The sequence below is a fragment of the Anomaloglossus baeobatrachus genome, chromosome 4 (genome assembly GCF_048569485.1).
Source record: "Anomaloglossus baeobatrachus isolate aAnoBae1 chromosome 4, aAnoBae1.hap1, whole genome shotgun sequence".
Taxonomy (NCBI): Eukaryota; Metazoa; Chordata; class Amphibia; order Anura; family Aromobatidae; genus Anomaloglossus; species Anomaloglossus baeobatrachus.
The window spans coordinates 675,946,256-675,967,128 of NC_134356.1; the positions used below are offsets into that span (position 1 = coordinate 675,946,256).

The 20,873-nt window shown below is 47.7% G+C and overlaps 1 protein-coding gene across 2 annotated transcripts in view; it reads right to left on the reverse strand.

Moving 5' to 3' along the window:
• GPC2 (glypican 2) overlaps window positions 1–20,873 on the reverse strand; it is a 140,022-nt gene that overhangs the window by 112,853 nt on the left and 6,296 nt on the right. The window contains exons 1-2 of one of the 2 annotated variants that reach the window (XM_075346682.1): window positions 18,393–18,480; window positions 3,367–3,549 (exon numbers count right to left, since the gene is read on the reverse strand). In XM_075346682.1, the coding sequence (XP_075202797.1) occupies window positions 3,367–3,520 (154 nt within the window). In that variant the 5' untranslated portion in view covers window positions 3,521–3,549; window positions 18,393–18,480. Of the gene's footprint in view, window positions 1–3,366; window positions 3,550–18,392; window positions 18,481–20,873 lie in introns of those variants that run through there. The other variant, XM_075346681.1, reaches the window with a different exon arrangement.

A 20,873-nucleotide genomic window follows, 5' to 3' on the forward strand; every position in this document is an offset into this window, starting at 1 on the left:
TGTCTTATTGTCCAGAAGCCTCCTCCATTGCAGTCGAATAGTAAGGGCCTCATCAGCCAGGGCTGCAGCTCGATCCAAGGTGCACGGCGTGCGCTCTCTGACCCATTCACGTACAGTATTTCTGAAGGACACTTCGAAAGACATTGTTCTATAAGAAATACCTGTATAACGTCTTCCACAGTGAAGGCGTCTTCCGCTTCCAGCCATCTCCGACATGCCTGGGACATGTTATGGGCATACATCCTAAATGATCCCCCCGTGGTTCATGGGAGGACTTGGAACTGTGCCCTACGTGAGTCTGGGGTGATAGCATGGTAATCCAGGATAGTCCGCTTTACAATGTTGTAAACCCGGTTCTGTTGTGAGTCAATGGTGCGATAAGCCTCTGCCAGGCTTCCGCTCAGGAGTCTCACTAACAAACGCATCCAGCCAGAGTGGGGCACCTCCATCACGGCACACTGCTGCTCAAAGTCCTTGAAGAACCCTTCCACATCTTCGGAAGCCTCATCAAATGGCTTCAAGTCCGCCTGGGTGATCTGTACAGGCTCCCGGATCGTTGGGTTTACAATCCAACTCATATTACTCCCTCTGCCAGACTCTATTGCTTCTTGTCTTCGCCGTGCTCTGTGAGCAGCCTGCTCCTTATACTGCTGAGATACACCGGGGCCCAGAACTGCCATCTCTTCTTCGAACCACACCAATCACTGGCTTTTTGGGGCAGGGATCCCCAGTCTCCAGTGCTTGTCCGTTAGACATCTGGGAGGAGTGGGTCTGGCTCAAACCCACCAGTAGATCAATTAAGGCCTCTTTAGTCAATCTCTGGTAGTTCAGGCCCAGATCTCTGGCGCTCTCCTGCAGACTGGATGCAGTCCAGTTTCTGTACTCACTCTGTGGGTGGATCTCCATTAGTCTGTGCTCTGTTGATCCCACTGCTGCTATCAGTTGTCAAGGGGTCCTTCTCCAATATCACCCAGATTTAGGACAAAAGCCCGATAGGGGTGATTAACCTAACTTAACAGGACAATGTACACAGAATTGACAGAGCACCATGCCCAAAACACGAACCCACACAAAACCACAAACAACCCCCCCCATCACAACATCAATCAGCTGCTACTGCTCTGAGATCCTCCCCGGCACCAGGTCTTGCCCTACATAACATCAATGAACAGCCACCGCTCTGGGATTCTCCCCAGCGCCAGGTCTTGCCCTACATGGTAGACCTACAAACCCAAGAAGGATAGACTGCATCAAAACTGGAACTTGGAAATTGTGGAGAATGTGACCCACTTCCTGCTACACTGCAAAAATACTCAGCAGTGAGGGAGACTCTCTGACCTCTTCCTAAACTCCATGGAGGAGGACGAACAAAATATACATATTGTGGGGCGAAGATAAAAGCATGGAGGGCATAATGGTGTAGTATTTGAGTTCATGTCATATACCGAAAAATATAGACCATGGAGTTTTATACCTCCACCCTGGATGTGCCCCTCTCCCTCATCCCCACAGTCCCTATACCATAGCCCCACATTTTCTATTTGTCATCTCAGAATACCAATCCCACATTCCCATTGTCCCTATCCCTCATCACCTCAGTCTTTATCCCTCATCCCCACAGTCCCTATCCCTTACTCCTACAGTCCCTAACCCTCATCCCCACAGTCCCTATCCCACATTCTGTATTTCTCATCCCATAGTCCCTATCCCTCATCCTCACAGCCCCTATCCCTCATTCAAACAGTCCCTATCCCACATTCTTTATTTTTTAACCCTCACAGTTACTATCCCATATTCTCTATTCTTCATCCTCAGTCTCTATCCCTCATCCCCAGAGTTCCTATCGCTTATTCAGTCTCTATCCCATATTTTCTATTCCTCATCCCCACAGTCCCAATCCCTCAGTCCCTATCTATCATCCCCACAGTCCCTATTCATCATCCCCACAGTCCCTATTCATCATTCCCAAGGCTCCTATCCCTCATCCCCACAGCCACTGTCCCTCATCCCCATTCCTATTGTGTATTTGTTCCTGCCAATAAAGCGTCTTTGAAATGAAATTAGATAGATGAATGGATGGATAGATAGATAGATAGGATAGATACAAGGTCCATATTTGTATGTGTGACGCCCTGGGGAAGCCAGGGGTCACAGGTCATAACACCACCACACCCTACACCCCAGTTAGGAACACCAAGGCTAACCAAAAATCCTTGTTGCCTTCCTCCAGGGGCTGATGTCCACACCAGGGGGTGGGCCAGGCGGTTGGCTCCGCCCACCGAGGAGTTCACAGCCCTGGAGGCGGGAAAACCAGGCAGTCAAGCTAGGGAAGTGAAGGAGTAAACAGTGAAGTGGTAGAGGTGCTTGAGAGAAGGAGTAGAAAGTGACAGTTTGTAAAGCCTGAAGCTGGTCCGGGTGTGTGCCCCGGACTGAGAGACAGCAAGGTCAGCAGACGGCGGTGACTGTCTGCAGGGGTGACTGCTTGGAGGTTGCTGGAAGGACCGCGGACGGGTGGTGGCCCGGCGGTACCGGAGCGGTATACGAAGAGCAGTCAGCACCAGTGGCAGGGGCCTTTCGGATCCGGGCAAGGCTAGGAGTCGCCGTGAATTTGCCAAATCCGTTAGTGAAGGGGACCTCTGGGTCTCCCAACAACCAAGTCCCGATTGAAGGCAACAGTCCAACCGTTACAGAGAGACACCGCCACCGCCAGGGCACCAGTTTCTCAGGGCCAGCGCCTGCGGGCAAAGTAGGGCTCCTCCGGCCCATATCCAAGCCGGGGAGCGGGTTACCGGTGGGAACCCATCGAAACCATCATCATCTTAGGTGCAGGAAAAAGGGACTGTCACCGTCAACTACTGGGGAAAGCAAGTGCAGCCGTCCGTGGGAACCGTCTTTCCAGCCGTGTGTTTTACCGAGAACTGTGTCATCGTCTCAGGCTGAGTGAGTACCACAGTGCCGCAAGGCACAGAGCTGCACCCGCGTCCCTGCACCCCACCAAGCCCTGCATCACCCACTTCATCACTGGGCCCCGGGACAACCAACCCCCTACCCACGGAGGGGAGGACTAACATCTAGCTGCTCCATACCATCACTCCCGGGATCCCCATACAGAGCAGCGGTGGTGTCAACAAATCACCACAACCGTGGGTGGCGTCACGGACAATAAACTATCCCAAATCCCAATCCCCTTTCACTCACGGGCGAGGAGTGCTGCTCGAGTTCCCGGGATCCGGCCCATCGCTCGAGCCACCGAGTAGCAGCAGCAGGCCGCAGCAGCCGGACCCGAGCAGAGGGAGAGCGCGGCGTCCCCTCCTCCGCCCGCGACATATGTATAGTAATAACAGTAACATATAAGTATTGATGTACCAGATATTTGGGTCCGGACCTCTGGGATGTCACTAAGACCCCTGTCTCGAAGCTCCCGGGCAGCATCCACACAACTTCGCACTTCATTAGCTCTGGCATTGAGGATTTCAGGAACAGTTGTCAGGAACAGGAGGACAAGCCTGTATTCGAGCATAACGGCCGGGGTCTCCGTATAGGAGACGTCTGCAAAATATCAGATGCTGATATGAGCATAGAGATATGGTGACTTTACAGTACAGAGTGATATTGTTTAGAGAAATGCAGCATTGTATAGGGAGTTACACAGTGTGTAAATACATACAGGGACAAAACAGCAGATGATACTTAAGAAATTTAACATGGTCTCAAAAACGTCAGTTGGCACTAGTGATGAGCGAGCGTGCTCGCCACTGCTCATTACTTGATTGAGCATCGGCGTTTAAAAAGGATGAATTTCCCATTGACTTCCATTATAGTCAGTACTCGATTCATGCCCAAGTACCCTGACGCTCGACTGCATAACGAGCACTAGCAAGCACGCTAACTCATCACTAGTTAGCATTAATCAAAAATTACAGAGATATGTATGTGGCGCCCCTGAGGCTTCAGTCGCCACAGGATACTGCACCTCATTTAAGGTGCAGTATTCATCTCAGGCGAGGAGGGAGTTAAGCGGGCTTTACACGCTACGACATCGCAAGCAATTGCTAGTGATGTCGTGTGCAAAAGCACCCTCCCCCGTCGTACATGCGATATCGTGTGATCGCTGCCGTAGCGAACATTATCGCTATGGCAGCGTCACACGCACTTAATTGGTCGTCGTCGTCGCTGTGACTGCCGAACAATCCCTCCTTCAAGGGGGAGGTGCGTTCGGCGTCACAGCGACGTCACTAAGCGGCCGGCCAATAGAAGCGGAGGGGCGGAGATGAGCGGGACGTAAATATTCCGCCCACCTCCTTCCTTCCACATGGGCAGTGGAGGTAGGTAAAGAGATGTTCCTCGCTCCTGCGGTGTCACGCATAGCGATGTGTGCTGCCGCAGGAACGAGGAACAACATCACTAATGAGAGGTGAACAATTTTTGGTTTTAGGACGACCTCTCCACGGCAAACGATTTTTGCCACTTTTGGGATCGTTTTAGGTCGCACATAAGTGTCACACGCTGCAATATCGTTAATGACGCCGGATGTGCGTCACTAACGACGTGACCCCGACGATAAAACATTAACGATATTGTAGTGTGTAACGCCCCCTTTAATCACCAGTCTTTCCACATTTCACTTTACATACAGTTTAGGTGCTTTCCCACTGGGGACTGGACTAGGGTAGATAGGGGGTGGCCATCATGAAGCATGGGACTTTCCCGGTCACTAGGACAACCACCTGGGGGCGGGCACCACTTGGAGCAGAAGTAGGAGCAACCTTGACACAATCTTCAGTCAAGTCGGGACTACAATTCTGGCGACTAGTGATGGGCAGTCCAGCTCTTTTTGGTGATCCGGTTCCCATGGCTCCGCTCACCAAAAAGAGCCGGCTCTTTCAGCTCGTTCTCTGCTCCTAATTAAATATGTGTTCACCCCAGGTGAACACATATTTAAGATTATGGTAACGCTGTCAAAGCCCCGCCCACTGCTAAGCCCCACCCACTTACAAAGCGGCCAATTAGATTGCAGAGTAGGCGGAGTTTAGTCGTGGGTGGGCGGGGTTTTGACGGCGAAAAGAGCCGTTTAGATATTTTAGTGGCTCACACTAGTGATCCGGCTCCTGTCGTTCACAGCAGGGAGCTGGATCTTTGTGTCGGATCGTTCGCGACCGACACATCACTACTGGCGACACGACACCACTTTCTTATCTCTTTTCTTCACGGGGCCCGAGGCTTGGAGCGGGAAGCTCAGCCTGGGTTCCTCACTTCTGACGGGACATCCTTTAGGAAAGGACACTTTCAAATACCGGTGGCTGCCTCTGACTTGACCAGGATTGGCTGGAGCCCAACACGGCGGTGACCGGTACCTCCCAGGCAATCTAAAGACAGTGAGTGAAAGACCTGGAACCACAGCCGCTGACTCTGCCTTTTGATTGCCGTTGCCCCGCGCTTCGTCGCCGACAGCCAATACTTCTCTCTCCATCCTCCCCGGGGCGCGCTCCACCTGTGGGGAGCAGAACCATCCTTGCTGCTACGACCATCTGCCCCGGAGGACAGCGACAGCAGCGGCGGCTAATCCCTGGCCACGTACCGCAGGTGGCATCACGAGACAATCATAGTCACCCTCGTCCTCTACTACCCTCATCCACCATCCTAATCCCTTCCTTTTATTGTACACCTCGGGGCCACGAAGCCGCGCAGGGCCACCCGTGACATCCCCAGACCCGACCTCACCGGCCCGGCGACGAGTAACAGTTTAACCCCTGCACCGTGGGTGCTACATGTACAGGGAGATATACAGATACAGTACTGTATATAGATATGTAGGGACAGTATAGAGTGTATATAGGGAAATTACAGGATGGAGACACGTAATGATATACAAATGATAAAACGATGGAAAATTAATTTTTAAAACATCTGGATTTATTCAGCACTGAGTATGAGCCATTTGTATAAATCCTGGCACTTTCAAATTCGGCTGCCATCACTGTGGTTATTAATGGTCGTCTGAGGAAGGTTCTGTCGTTGAATGCACTTGGGCAAATCATCAAGATCCTCTGCTGGCAGCTCCCTATATAATCACCTACATATGAAGTTCCCGATGTGCTTGATGGGAGACAAGACCGAAGACATTGCAGCCGTGGAGCAGATGTAGGCCATGCAGGCACACTTTGGAAAAATGTCCAAAACACTGGGTCCACGACCAAATCAATGTACTAAAGAGTAGAAGGGCTCAAACCATAAAGTAGGACCCGTGTAATGTTCCTTTGTAAGGGATCTTCATTACACTGCCCTTGTGGTCTCTAGATGGAGGCTGAAGGTCTGTCTTCTTTAGCAATGGCTTACGTTTTTGTCGGATATTATGATAGCTGGACATTGGTCTGGAGATCACGTTGGTAACACCATGAACAAATTTCATGAGGGAACATCACACTGGTCCTAGTCCCTGGATTATGGTGTGGCATAAGGCTATGTTCACACACTGCATCTTTTACCGTGGCTTTGGTGCATTTTTTTAGGTCACAAAGATGCCCCCAAATGCATGCATTTTCTTTCCTCAACAAGGTGTATAAGATTTCTATTTTGCTGTCTGTACAGTACATTTTTTTGGCTGCGTTTTTGAAGATGCAGCCAAGATGCAGCATTGCAATTCTTTTTGCGTTTTTGAGCCCTTCCAGTCAATAGATTTGACTTAGAAAACACATGCGTTTTTGGATGCGTTTTTCCGGCTGGTGCTTTTTTTGGGGCCAAAAATGTTGCATCTTTGTGGTCAAGAAAAGATGCAGTGTGTGAATGTACCGCCCTGAGAGGGGCTCGGCTGCTCCGCTGCTGCTCGGGCCGAGCCGCTCGGGGTCCGGGCTCGAGTGGTCGGTGGCTCGAGCGCCTCCGGATCGGGGGCCAAGTCGCTCTGTTAGCCGGGCTGGCGGTGTCGGGGTTGGCGCAGCCGGTGAGGCCGCGTAGTTGACGGGTGAGTCGTGACGCCACCCACGGGTCGTAGTGAGGTGATGCACCACCACTGCGGATGATGGTGGGGCTCCCGGGGGACGTGTGTTGTGGCGCAGCCTTGGTGTTAGCCCCTCCGTGGGCAGGGAAGGGGGTGTGTCCCGGGGCCCGGTGGTGAGGGGACGGGCGTTGCTGGAGGGGTCGCGGTGCAAGGGGCCGCGCTGCGGTGCTGTGCCCGGGTGGCACTGATGTACTCACGATTAACCACACACGGAGTCAGTAGTAAACCAAAGTTCGGTGATGGTCGGGTCCCGCAGCCGGCTGCCGGTGTCCCCTGTGGGGTTTGTGGTGGCCCCTTTTCCCTTGCACCTAGGTGGAATGTTTGGCTCCCCTGCCTGGACAGTGGTAGCCCGCTCCTCGGCGTTTTGGCTGCCGGAGGAGCCCTCTGTTGCCCGCAGGCGCTGGCCCTTCGGGTGTTTGGTCCTTGGCGGTGGCTCTCACTCGGAACGGTGGGCTGTTGCCTTCTGTCAGGACTTAGGTGTGGATGAACCCGTGAGGTCCAGCCAGCAATCAGTTAATTTGCCTATACTCGGTGGGTTCTGAGCTAGGACGGGGTCTGAGTACTCGGTGCTCCGGTAAAACGTTTGACTCTCCGGTTCAGGGCCGGCGAGCTCCAACCCAAAGCCGGTCCCTACGGTTCCGCCGGTTGTCTACCGGGACGACTGCAGACGGCCACCACCGTTTGCCTGCCTGACGTGTAAGCTCAGCTGTGACACCTCCTGCCACTTTCACTGTCTGTACTACACTAGTTCTTGCACTAACTGAACTGAACTTCCTGCCTCAGGACAGTAGTCTCCTCGGTGGGCGTGCCTTTCCGCCTGGCTCCGCCCACCTGGTGTGCTCTACCTGCCCTGAGGGAGGCATCAGGTCTCCCTTTCAGGTGACGGGTGTGTCCTCACGGGGGGTGGGGGAGTGTATGTAGGTGGTGATGTTATGTTACCTGTGACCCCTGGGGACCAGGGCGTCACATGAACATAGACTAACAGGGACAGTGTAGATATACTGTATATAGGGCAAAGTAGAGAGATATAGGGTCAGTAGAGGGATTACTATAAAGATATATAGTGACAGTGTAGAGATATACAGGGGAAGTGCACAGATATTTGGTTGCAGTATAGATATTTAGGCAGAGATATATAAGGGCAGTACATACAGTGGCATGCAAACGTTTGGGCACCCCTGGTCAAAATGGCTGTTATTGTGAATAGTTTAGCAAGATATAGATGAACTCTTCTTTAAAAAGGCATAAAGTTAAAGATGACGCATTTCCTTTATATTTTAGGGGGGGGAATCAAATGTAAAAGATGATAAAAAAAATTACCAAAAAGAAAAAAGAAAATGGTCCGATGCAAAAGTTTGGGCACCCTGCACGGTTAGTACCTAGCAGCATCCCCCTTTGCCAAGTATCACAGCTTGTAGACACTTTTTGTAGCAGTCAAGAGTTCTTCAATTCTTGATTGAGGGATTTTCATCCATTCTTCCTTGGAGAAGTCTTCCAGTTCTGTGAGATTCCTGACTCGTCTTCCAGTTCTGTGAGATTCCTGGTTCGTCTTGCATGCTCTGCTCTTCCTTGGAGATGTCTTCCAGTTCTGTGATATTCCTGGCTCGTCTTCCAGTTCTGTGAGACTCCTGGCTCGTCTTCCAGTTCTGTGAGATTCCTGGTTCGTCTTGCATGCTCTGCTCTTCCTTGGAGATGTCTTCCAGTTCTGTGAGATTCCTGGCTCGTCTTCCAGTTCTGTGAGATTCCTGGCTCGTCTTCCAGTTCTGTGAGATTCCTGGCTCGTCTTCCAGTTCTGTGAGATTCCTGGTTCGTCTTATAGTTCTGTGAGATTCCTGGTTCGTCTTCCAGTTCTGTGAAATTCCTGGTTCGTCTTCCAGTTCTGTGAGACTCCTGGCTCGTCTTCCAGTTCTGTGAGACTCCTGGCTCGTCTTCCAGTTCTGTGAGACTCCTGGCTCGTCTTCCAGTTCTGTGAGGCTCCTGGCTCGTCTTCCAGTTCTGTGAGACTCCTGGCTCGTCTTCCAGTTCTGTGAGACTCATGGCTCGTTTTCCAGTTCTGTGAGATTCCTGGCTCGTCTTGCATGCTCTGCTCTTCCTTGGAGACGTCTTCCAGTTCTGTAGATTCCTGTCTCGTCTTACTTATGCTGCTCTTTTGCGGTTTAATAAACATTCCAATATGATCAATAATTGGGAATATATAACATGTAGCGACTCAAAAATATTCCCAAACAATTTATTAATACAAAATGTAAAAAAGGTGCAAAAGACCCACAAATGTCACACCAATAAATGACCACCCCCCACCCTTCCCTGGATACCAGGAGCAAGAATAATCAAGGGATCTAACTTAAATGGACACTGTTAAATCGCATATATCGGTGGTTAACATATGATTATACACAGCAATCCTTAGGTTGTGATTAAGCCAAAAAAGCCCATGTGGTGATAGTATTTCACATAGAAAGTCATTTGTGGACTTTCTATGGTCATTTGTAATTGAGGTCAAATCCTTTGAAATGTGGATAACTTCTCTAGGGGTACACTAATTCTTTTAAGGTTTAGCCACAGATTTTCTTTGATGTACAAATCAGGGCGCTGAAAGGGCCATTGTAAAATTTTCAGTTTGCGGCTTTTCAGGTCGTCTATTGTGGATTTTGACATGTGTTTAGGTTTATTATCTATTTGTAGAAGTTATCCTCTTTTAAACTTCAGCTTTTTTACAGATAATGTGGTGTTTGCATCAAGAATTTGATGAAATTTCATTGAATCCATTCTTCACTCTGCCTGTGAAATGTTCCTGTGCCATTGGCTGCATCACAACCCCAAAGCATGATTGACCCACTTCCATGCTTAATGGTTGGTGAGATATTCTTTTCCTGAAATTCTGTGCCCTTTTTTCTCCACACATACCTTTGATCATTGTGGCCTAAGAGTTTTATTTTAACCTCATCAGTCCACAGGACTTGTTTCCACAATACATCAGGCTTGTTTAGATGTTATTTTGCAGACTTCTGATGCTGAATTTTATGGTGAGGACACAGGAGAGGGTTTTCTTCTGATGACTCTTCCATGAAGGCCATATATTTGTGCAGGTTTTTCTGAACAGTAGAACAATGTACCACAATTCCAGAGGCTGCTAAATTTTCCTGAAGGTCTTTTGCAGTCAAGCAGGGGGTCCCAATTTGCTTCTCTAGGAATACTAGGAGCAGCTCTCACAGAAATGTTGCTTGGTCTTCCAGATCTTATCTTGGCATCCACTGTTCCTGGTAAATGACATTTCTTAATTACATTTCAAATGGAGGAAAGGGCAACTTGAAAACGCTTTGCCACCTTATTACACCTTTCTCCTCCTTTGTGGGCCTCTATCATTTTGATTTGCAGAGTGCTAGGCAGCTACTTAGAAGAACCCATGGAGGCTGGTTTTTGACACAAGCTTAGAGGAGGCTGGGTTTTTATAAAGCTGTGAAACTGGCATCACCTTATGATAGTGAACAAGCCATAACCCTAACAGACTAATTAAGGTCTGAAACCTTGTTTAAGTTATCGGCGCACGCAAATCTCCAAGGGTGGCCAAACTTTTGTATCAGCCCATTTTCTTTTTTGTAATTTTTAAAATGTGAAAGATGAAAAAAAATATATATATTTTTTTGCCTAAAATACAAAGGAAATGCACCCTCTTTAACTTTATACAGTCATATGAAAAAGTTTGGGCACCCCTATTAATGTTAACCCTTTTCTTTATAACAATTTGGGTTTTTGCTATTTCAGTTTTATATATCTAATAACTGATGGACTCAGTAATATTTCTGGATTGAAATGAGGTTTATTGTACTAACAGAAAATGTGCAATCCGCATTTAAACAAAATTTAACCGGTGCAAAAGTATGGGCACCCTTATCAATTTCTTGATTTGAACACTCCTAACTACTTTTTACTGACTTACTAAAGCACTAAATTGGTTTTCTAACCTCATTGAGCTTTGAACTTCATAGGTAGGTGTATCCATTCATGAGAAAAGGTATTTAAGGTGGCCACTTGCAAGTTGTTCTCCTATTTGAATATCCTATGAAGAGTGGCATCATGGGCTCCTCAAAACAACTCTCAAATGATCTGAAAACAAAGATTATTCAACATAGTTGTTCAGGGGAAGGTACAAAAAGTTGTCTCAGAGATTTATACTGTCAGTTTCCACTGTGAGGAACATAGTAAAGAAATTGAAGAACACAGGTACAGTTCTTGTTAAGCCCAGAAGTGGCAGGCCAAGAAAAATATCAGAAAGGCAGAGAAGAAGAATGGTGAGAACAGTCAAGCACAATCCACAGACCACCTCCAAAGACCTGCAGCTTCATCTTGCTGCAGATGGTGTCAATGTGCATCGGTCAACAATACAGCGCACATTGCACAAGGAGAAGCTGTATGGGAGAATGATGCGAAAGACGCAGTTTCTGCAAGCACGCCACAAACAGAGTCGCCTGAGGTATGCAAAAGCACATTTGGACAAGCCAGTTACATTTTGGAAGAAGGTCCTGTGGACTGATGAAACAAAGATTGAGTTGTTTGGTCATACAAAAAGGCGTTATGCATGGAGGCAAAAAAACACGGCATTCCAAGAAAAGCACTTGCTACCCACAGTAAAATTTGGTGGAGGTTCCATCATGCTTTGGGGCTGTGTGGCCAATGCCGGCACCGGGAATCTTGTTAAAGTTGAGGGTAGCATGGATTCAACTCAGAATCAGCAGATTCTTGACAATAATGTGCAAGAATCAGTGACGAAGTTGAAGTTACGCAGGGGATGGATATTTCAGCAAGACAATGATCCAAAACACCGCTCCAAATCTACTCAGGCATTCATGCAGAGGAACAATTACAATGTTCTGGAATGGTCATCCCAGTCCCCAGACCTGAATATCATTGAAAATCTGTGGGATGATTTGAAGCGGCTGTCCATGCTCGGCGACCGTCAAACTTAACTGAACTGGAATTGTTTTGTAAACAGGAATGGTCAAATATACCTTCATCCAGGATCCAGGAACTCATTAATAGCTACAGGAAGCCACTAGAGGCTGTGATTTTTGCAAAAGGAGGATCTTCAAAATATTAATGTTACTTTTATGTTGAGGTGCCCATACTTTTGCACCGGTCAAATTTTGTTTAAATGCGGATCGCACATTTTCTGTTAGTACAATAAACCTCATTTCAATCCAGAAATATTACTCAGTCCATCGGTTATTAGATATATGAAACTGAAATAGCTGTGGCAAAAACCCAAATTGTTATAAAGAAAAAAGGTTAACATTCTATGGGGTGCCCAAACTTTTTCATATGACTGTACCTTATAGAGATCACTTCATATTCAACTTGCTATTGTTATAACAGTAATTTTGACCAGGAATGCCTAAAAGTTTGGATGCCACTGTATATGGACAACTTATAGTGAGGCAATATAGAGGTAGAAGGGAACAATATAGAAATATATAGGGTCAGCATAGAGATACTGGGGATTGTGTAGAGATATATGGAGATAGTATTTAGAGATACTGGGACAGTGTATAAATATACAGGTGCAGTATAGAGAGATCTAGGTTAGTATACAGAGATAGATACAGTCATGGCCGAATGTGTTGGCACCCTTGAAATTGTTCCAGAAAATGAAGTATTTCTCTTAGAAAATTATTGCAATTGCACGTTTATTTCCTTTGTATGTACTGAAATAACACAAAAAAAACAGGGCAGGACAAAATTGTTGGCACCTTTAAAAAAAAAAAAATGGTGTGTAAACAACTTTGTTTCAAGCAATTGATGCTCATTCAAACTCACCTGTGGCAACAAGTGTGGGCAATATGAAAATCACACCTGAAACCAGTTAAAAAAGTAAGAAGTTGACGCCATCTTTGCATTGTGTGTCTGTGTGTGCCGCACTAAGCATGGAGAACAGGAAGAGCAGAAGAGAACTGAGGACTGGAGAACCAAAATTGTTGAAAAATATCAACAATCTCAAGGTTACAAGCCCATCTCCAGAGACCTTGAAGTTCCTTTGTCCATGGTGAGCAACATAAATCAATAAGTTTACAACCCATGGCACTGTACCTAATATCCCTGGACAAGGATGGCAGGGAAAAATTGATGAAAGGTTGCAATGCAGGATAGTCGGGATGGAGAATAAGCCCCAATCAAGCTTCAGAGAAATTCAAGCCGTCCTGCAGGTGTACCGCCCCGCGGCCTCGGCTGCGACCGCCGAGCCGCTCGGATCCGTGCTCGTACTGCGGGCGGTGGCTCGAGCCTCTCACAGCCCTGGGGGTCACGTCGCTCTGCAGGGGAGGTTGGCGCTACGCGCGGGGGAATGCGGGTATTTGGGATTTGGGGTGATTGTTCGTGACGCCACCCACGGGTTGTGGTGATGGTGGGCACCACCGCTGCGGTGAAGGTATGGGAACTCCCGGGAGCGGTGTTGGTGGCGCAGCTTTGGTGTTAACCCCTCCGTGGGTAGGGGCGGTGTGTCCCGGGGCCCGGTAAGGGAGATGCAGGGTGCAGTGCTGCGGTGCCAGAGTGTACTCACGATTGAATCACACAGAGTCACTGGTAAACCAAACGAGGTGATGAACGGGGCCCGCAGTCGGCTGCAGCTTCTAGTCGGGTTTGGAAATGTCCGCCTTTCTCCTGCACCTGTGTTGTAGTTTGACCACTGTGCCTGAGCACCGATAGTCCGCTCCCCAGCGTATATGTGTCGTAGGAGCCCCTTTGCCCGCAGACGCTGGCCCTTGGATCTCTGGCCTTTGGTGGTGGCTACTATCCTATTAGGTTGGGCTGTTGCCTTCAATCGGGACTTGTGTGGGAATGAACCTATAGTCCAGACCGCAATCAGTTAATTCGACTATGGTGGTGGCGTATAGCCTAGTCAGGGTCTGAGTACCCTTCCTGGTGCTCCGGTATCCTGTTGGCTCCCCGGTTCAGTTCCGGCGGGCCATTACCCGGTCCCAGTCCCTTACGGTTCCACCGGTCGTATTCCCGGTCTCCTACAGGCGGCCACTACCGTCTGCCTGCCTGGTCGGGGCTCCTAGGCTCCAACCCAGGCCCCTCACAGAGCTGTTCTACTCTTACTCCTCCACTTCCACTTCCCTTCTACTCACAACTGCTCAATACCACTTCTCTAACTCTTCTGTTTTCCTGCCTCAGGCCAGCAGACTCCTCGGAGGGCGTGTCTTTCCGCCTGACTCCGCCCACCTGGTGTGCCTGTCTGACTCTGAGGGAGGCAATCAGGTCTTTAGGTTGACTGGTGTTACCTTTCTAGTGTGGGGGTGTATGTGGTGGGTGTTGTGACCTGTGACCCCTGGGTGTCCAGGGCGTCACACAGGCTCAGGCTTGGACAAAACAAAGCTATATAGGGGCAGTATAGAGATATTCATAGAGATATATATCGGCAGTACAGAGATAGATTGGGGCCGTTCGGAGACATTTAGGGAAGCTATACCATATAGATATATATATATATATATATACAGTTGAAACCAGAAGTTTACATACACTATCTAACAAGACACATCAGCAGGTTTTTCCTTCCGCTCTCTATAAAGACATATCTGCAGGTTTTTCTCACTATATGACATGAAATCAGAATACACCTTTCGTGTTTTAGGTGAATTAGGAACCAAAATTATTTCTATTTGCCAAACACCAGAATAATGAGAGAGAGAGAATGTTTTCAGACATTTTTATTACTTTATACAGTCAAAAGTTTACATACCCTAAGAGTACTATGCCTTTAAACAATATGGGACAGCCCATCTGATGATGTCATGTCTTTGGAAGCTTCTGATAGGTTTATTGGCAACATCTCAGTTAATTAGAGACACACCTGTGGATGTAATTTAATGCACACCTGAAAACACACGGCTTCTTTGTGCAGCATCATGGGAAAGTCAAAAGAAATCAGCCAAAGTCTCAGGAAGAGAATTGTGGACTTGCACAAGTCTGGTTCATCCTTGGGTGCAATTTACAGATACCTGAAGGTGCCTCATTCATCTGTATAAACAATTATACACAAATACAAACAAGATAGGAATGTCCAGCCATTATACCGCTCAGTAAGGAGACAAGTTCTGAGTACCAGAGATGAACAAAAGCAAAACACCTTGTGAAGACGCTGGCGGAAGCTGGTAAGATTGTGTCATTATCCACAGTGAAACAAGTACTGTATCACCATGACCTGAAAGGCCACTCTGCCAGGAAGAAGCCATTACTCCAAAAGATACATAAAAAAAAGCCAGATTAATGCTTGCAAATGCATACAGGAACAAAGACCTACATTTTTGGAGACATGTCCTGTGGTTTGACAAAAGTAAAATTGAACTGTTTGGCCATAATGACCATTGTTACGTTTGGAGGAAAAAGGGAGAAGCTCTGAAGCCTAAGACCACCATCCCAACTTCTTGAAACATGGTGGCAGCATCATGTTGTGGGGTTGTTTTGCTACAGGAGGGACTGGTGCACTTCATAAAATAGATGGCATCATGAGGAAAGAAGATTATGTGGCCATACTGAAGCAACATCTCAGGACATCAGCCAGGAACTTAAAGCTTGGGTGGAAATGGGTCTTCCAAGTGGACAATGACCCGAAGCATATTGCCAGACTGGTTACAAAGTGACTAAGGGGTACTTTGCACACTACGACATCGCAGGTGCGATGTCGGTGGGGGTCATGTCGAAAGTGACGCACTTCCGGCGTTGCTCTCTACATCGTAGTGTGTAAAGTCTAGATGATACGATTAACGAGCGCAAACGTTTCGTAATCGTATCATCGGTGTAGCGTCGGCGAAAACCATAATTACCTTGCTGCGACGGTCCGATGTTGTTCCTCGTTCCTGTGGCAGCACACATCGCTGTGTGTGAAGCCGCAGGAGGGAGGAACATCTACCTCCTTCACCGCGGCTCCTGTCGGCTATGCGGAAGGAAGGAGGTGGGCGGGATGTTTACGTCCCGCTCATCTCCGCCCCTCCGCTTCTATTGGCCGCCTGCCGTGTGACGTCGCTATGACGCCGCATGGACCGCCCCCTTAATAAGGAGGCGGGTCGCCGGCCAGAGCGACGTCGCAGGGCAAGGTGAGTGCATGTGAAGCTGGCGTAGCGATAATTTTCGCTACGCCAGCGATCACCACATATCGCAGCTGCGAAAGGGGCGGGGACTATCGCACTCGGCATCGCAGCATCGGCTTGCGATGTCGTAGTGTGCAAAGTACCCCTAAGAGTCAGCACACATGGCGAGAAAAATGGTGCAAGTGGAATGCGATTTAAAAAAAAGATATATATATATATATATATATATATATATATCGCATTCCACTCGGTACAATATTACTCTATGGGGCAGCACCCATGAGGGATTATTTTCTCAGCCCTAATTGGACCGAGAAAACAGTCGCAGCATGTTGCGAGTGCAGTGCAAGCTTGTTTCACTCACACCCATTCAAGTTTATGGGGCAAGAGAAACTGCGATTCTCGCATCATCCGGCAATGGAGAGGATAGGGAGATAAATCCCTCCCTCTCCTCTGCAGCGCTGGCCTTCCCCTCCGCCGGCCCTCCCCTCCGCAGCTGTGGTCTGATCGCACGATTGGACCACAGTCACATGACACTCGGCTCCCGCTGTGCTGCGAGCGTGAGCAGAGTGTCATGCGAGGACTCGCACAAATCCCCGTGTGGCCTCAGCCTAAGGATAACAAAAGTCAATGATCTCAATCCTATTGAAAATTTATGGGCAAAGCTGAAAAGGAAGGTGTAAGCAGTGACCTACAAATATGGCCCAGCTACACCAGTTCTGTCAGGAGGAATGGCCCAAATTCCTACCAACTATTGTGAGAAGCTTGTGGAAGGAGATCCAAAATGTTTCACCCAAGTCACACAGTGTAAGGGCGATGCCACCAAATACTAATGACATGGAGGGCAACTTTTGGCTTTGCAAAGTAATAAAAATGCCTTAAAACATTCTCTCTCATTATTCTGGGATTTGGCAAATATACGGTAAATAATTTTGGTTCCTAATTGACCTAAAACAGGAGAGGTTTATTCTGATTTCATGTCAGATAGTGAGAAAAACCTGCAGATGTGTCTTTATAGAGAACGGAGGGAAAAACCTGCAGATGTGTCTTTATAGAGAGCGGAGGGAAACGGAGGGTTTCAACTGTATATATATATATTAGTATGGAAACATATGGCACAGTATAGAGATACAGTACATGGGGAGACTTTTGAGTAGGATAAGGACAGAGTACAGATATGGAGAGAGTGAAAAGATGTACAGTGCCAAAGAACTATACAGACAGGACAGAGATGTATACAGGATAGGTACAGACAATGGATACAGCACAGTCCCTGACATTAGTGATAGACATATCAGATAATGCAGGGGCTGACACACACATCAATATATATATCACACCAATATATACAGAGAACAGGACATATACTGCACATCAACATGAAGGTAAAGACAATGAGGCCACACACCCCATATACAGTAAAGTGGCAGAATATATTACAGCACAGAGGAGGAGGGGTAAAGCACAGAGCAGATGTACAGGAAAGAGGACCATAGGTACAGCACAGAGGAGGGGTAAAGCACAGAGCAGATGTACAGGAAAGAGGACCATAGGTACAGCACAGATGAGCAGTAAAGCACAGTAGAGCAGAGGTAAGTACAGAGGAGGAGAGGTACAGAGCACACCTGAGGTACAGCACAGAGTAGCAGATGTAGAGGGCAGAGCAGAGGTACAGCACAAAGGAGCAGAGGCAAGTAGTAGGGAGAGGTACCGAGCAGAGGAACAGCACAGAGGAGCAAAGGTACAGAGCACAGGTACAAGACAGAGGAAGAGAGGTACAGAGCAGGGCACAGTTGAGGAGAGGTATAGAGCAGAGGAGAGGTACAGAGCAGAGATATAGCACAGAGGAGAGGTAAGCACAGAGGAGAGGTAAGCACAGAGGAGCAGAGGTAAGTACAGAGGAGCAGAGGTACTGTACAGAGGTAAATCACAGGGGGAGGTAAGCACAGTTGAGGTGAGGTACCGAACAGAGGTACAGCACTGGGGGGAGGTACCAAGCAGAGATACAGCACAAAGGTGAGGTAAACACAGAGGAGGTATAGAGCAGAGGTACAGCACAGGGGGAGGTAGGCACAGAGGAAAGGTACCAAGCAGAGGTACAGCACAGTGGGAGGTAGGCACAGAGGAAAGGTAAAAAGCAGAGGTACAGCACAAAAGGAGAGGTAAACACAGAGGAGGTATAGAGCAGAGGTACAGCACAGGGGGAGGTAGGCACAGAGGAGAGGTACCAAGCAGAGGTACAGCACAAAGGAGAGGTAAGCACAGAGGAGGTATAGAGCAGAGGTACAGCACAGAGGAGCAGAGGTACGTACAGAGCAGCAGGGATCAGAGCCGGCGCTGGATCAGCTGGAAGACAAAGAAGCTGTGTGCCGCCCCGCGGTCCTCCTGCCGCCGGCTGCTGCTGACTCACTGTATGGAGAGTACAGACAGGGCGTGTACAGGGGGAGGCACAGAGCCCACCCAGACATCACTGACCACACAGAGCATCAGCAGACTGCAGGACGTATAGGAGAGATAGGGGATGGATGATAGAGTGGTATCTGGGGATAAATGAGCAGTTGTCACCTCTTGCCTCCTCTTCCTCTCTGCTCCATCTGGCCCTCTGTAGGGGGTGATAATTGCTGTCATGTCAGTGACATTACAGTGGTGACATTAGTGCCCTGAATTCCGTCTACAGCTCTCACAATCAGCTCAGAGCAATAAGAAAAATATGTAACAAATAAAAGATGACCCATAACTGGTTTTGTCACATCCACGATGACCAGCGCTGAAGAAGTCTCCATTCACAACCTCCATATTCCGCACATTTAGGCTATGTTCACACTGCGTTTTTACCTGCGTTTTTGGTCCGTTTTTGCTGCAGAAATTTCTTGAGAAATTCTTGTAACCTTTCTACAGACATTCCCCAGCAAAACCTATGGCAAAAAAATTAGCTGTGCGCACACTGCATTTTTTTCTTAAGAAAATTCTTTCAGTAGATTTTCTTAAGAAAAGAGCAATCACTTCTTTTCTGCAGCTAACCGCGTTATTTGCCATAGATAATTGGCACAATAACACAGGGAGAAACCAGCGGTAAAAACACACCAAAAACGCACCGAAAACGCACGTGCGTTTTTGGTGCGTTTTTAAACGCAGGTGCACTAATCCTTCAAATTTCTTAAGAAAAATCATTTTTCTAGTGTGAACATAGCCTAAGTACACAAGTCCAGGATTTCCAGTGCGGATTCGCATTTACTTATTGTGGAGGGGAAAATAAAACGCATAACAATGAAAGCGTGGTGTGAAGCTCATATCTGCAGCATGCTTATTATTGTAGGTGTCATGGCGGGTTTTACCCTAGGCAATACTTAGTAATGGGATACTGTGAAATCCTCAGACAAATCCGATAGTAACACGAGGATTTAGATTTTCGGATTTGTGATCAAACCAGAAGTGAAAATGTTCCATGATGTGTGAACATCGCCTTATTCCTGCAAACCTGCCAAATAGGCAAAGTACAGCAAATAAACGCCTCTCTGATTGGCTCAGACCTCCCAGTGCTGTGGGGAGGCTTTTCTTCAGCAGAGGCAGGGAGGACGAATGTCACCTCTAGATGTGCAAAGCTGGTAGAGACGTACCCCAAAAGACTTGCAGCTATTATAGCCAAAGTGGTCTTACAAAGTATTGACTCGAGGCAGAATACAAATCTTCTTCACACTTCACAAACACTTGAAACTTACTGTCGGTATATCACATAAAATCCCAATAAAATACATTAAGTTTGTGGTTGTAATGTGAAAAAAATAGGGAAAACTTCACAGGATATGAATACTTTTGCAAGGCACTGTATTGCATTCGAGTGGCTCTGGATCACTTCCAGCTTCCTCCTCCGTTTCCTATGTTAATTGTTCTGGATCACTTCCAGCTTCCTCCTCAGTTTCCCATTTTTATTGTTCTGGATCACTTCCAGCTTCCCATTTTAGTTGTTCTGGATCACTTCCAGCTTCCTCCTCTGTTTCCCATTTTAGTTGTTCTGGATCACTTCCAGCTTCCTCCTCCGTTTCCTATGTTAATTGTTCTGGATCACTTCCAGCTTCCTCCTCCGTTTCCTATCTTAATTGTTCTGGATCACTTCCAGCTTCCTCCTCCGTTTCCTATCTTAATTGTTCTGGATCACTTCCAGCTTCCTCATCAGTTTCCCATTTTTATTGTTCTGGATCACTTCCAGCTTCCCATTTTAGTTGTTCTGGATCACTTCCAGCTTCCTCCTCAGTTTCCCATTTTAGTTGTTCTGGATCACTTCCAGCTACCCATTTTAGTTGTTCTGGATCACTTCCAACTTCTTCCTTCGTTTCCCATCTTAATTGTTCTGGATCACTTCCCGCTTCCTCTTCTGGTTCCTATCTTAGTTGTTCTGGCTCACTTCCAGCTTCCTCTTCTGGTTCCTATCTTAGTTGTTCTGGATCACTTCCAGCTTCCTCCTCAGTTTCCCATTTTAGTTGTTCTGGATCACTTCCAACGTCTTCCTCCGTTTCCCATTGTAGCTGTTCTGGATCACTTCCCGACGTTCCTGTGTACCCCAGCAGCGCTATTCTGGATCACTTCTAGCGTCCTCCCATATATTTACGGTGTGCGGTTCCACACAACTCCCAGCCTCCTATATATCTAATCTGAATGATTCTGGATAACTTCTAATCTAGTCCCATGTATACCAGCTCAGTGGTACTGGATCAGTTTCAGTCTTTTGTGGATACCAGCTCAGCTGTTCTGGGTCACTTTTAGCCTCCTGCTATATATCACAACTGGGTGTTTCC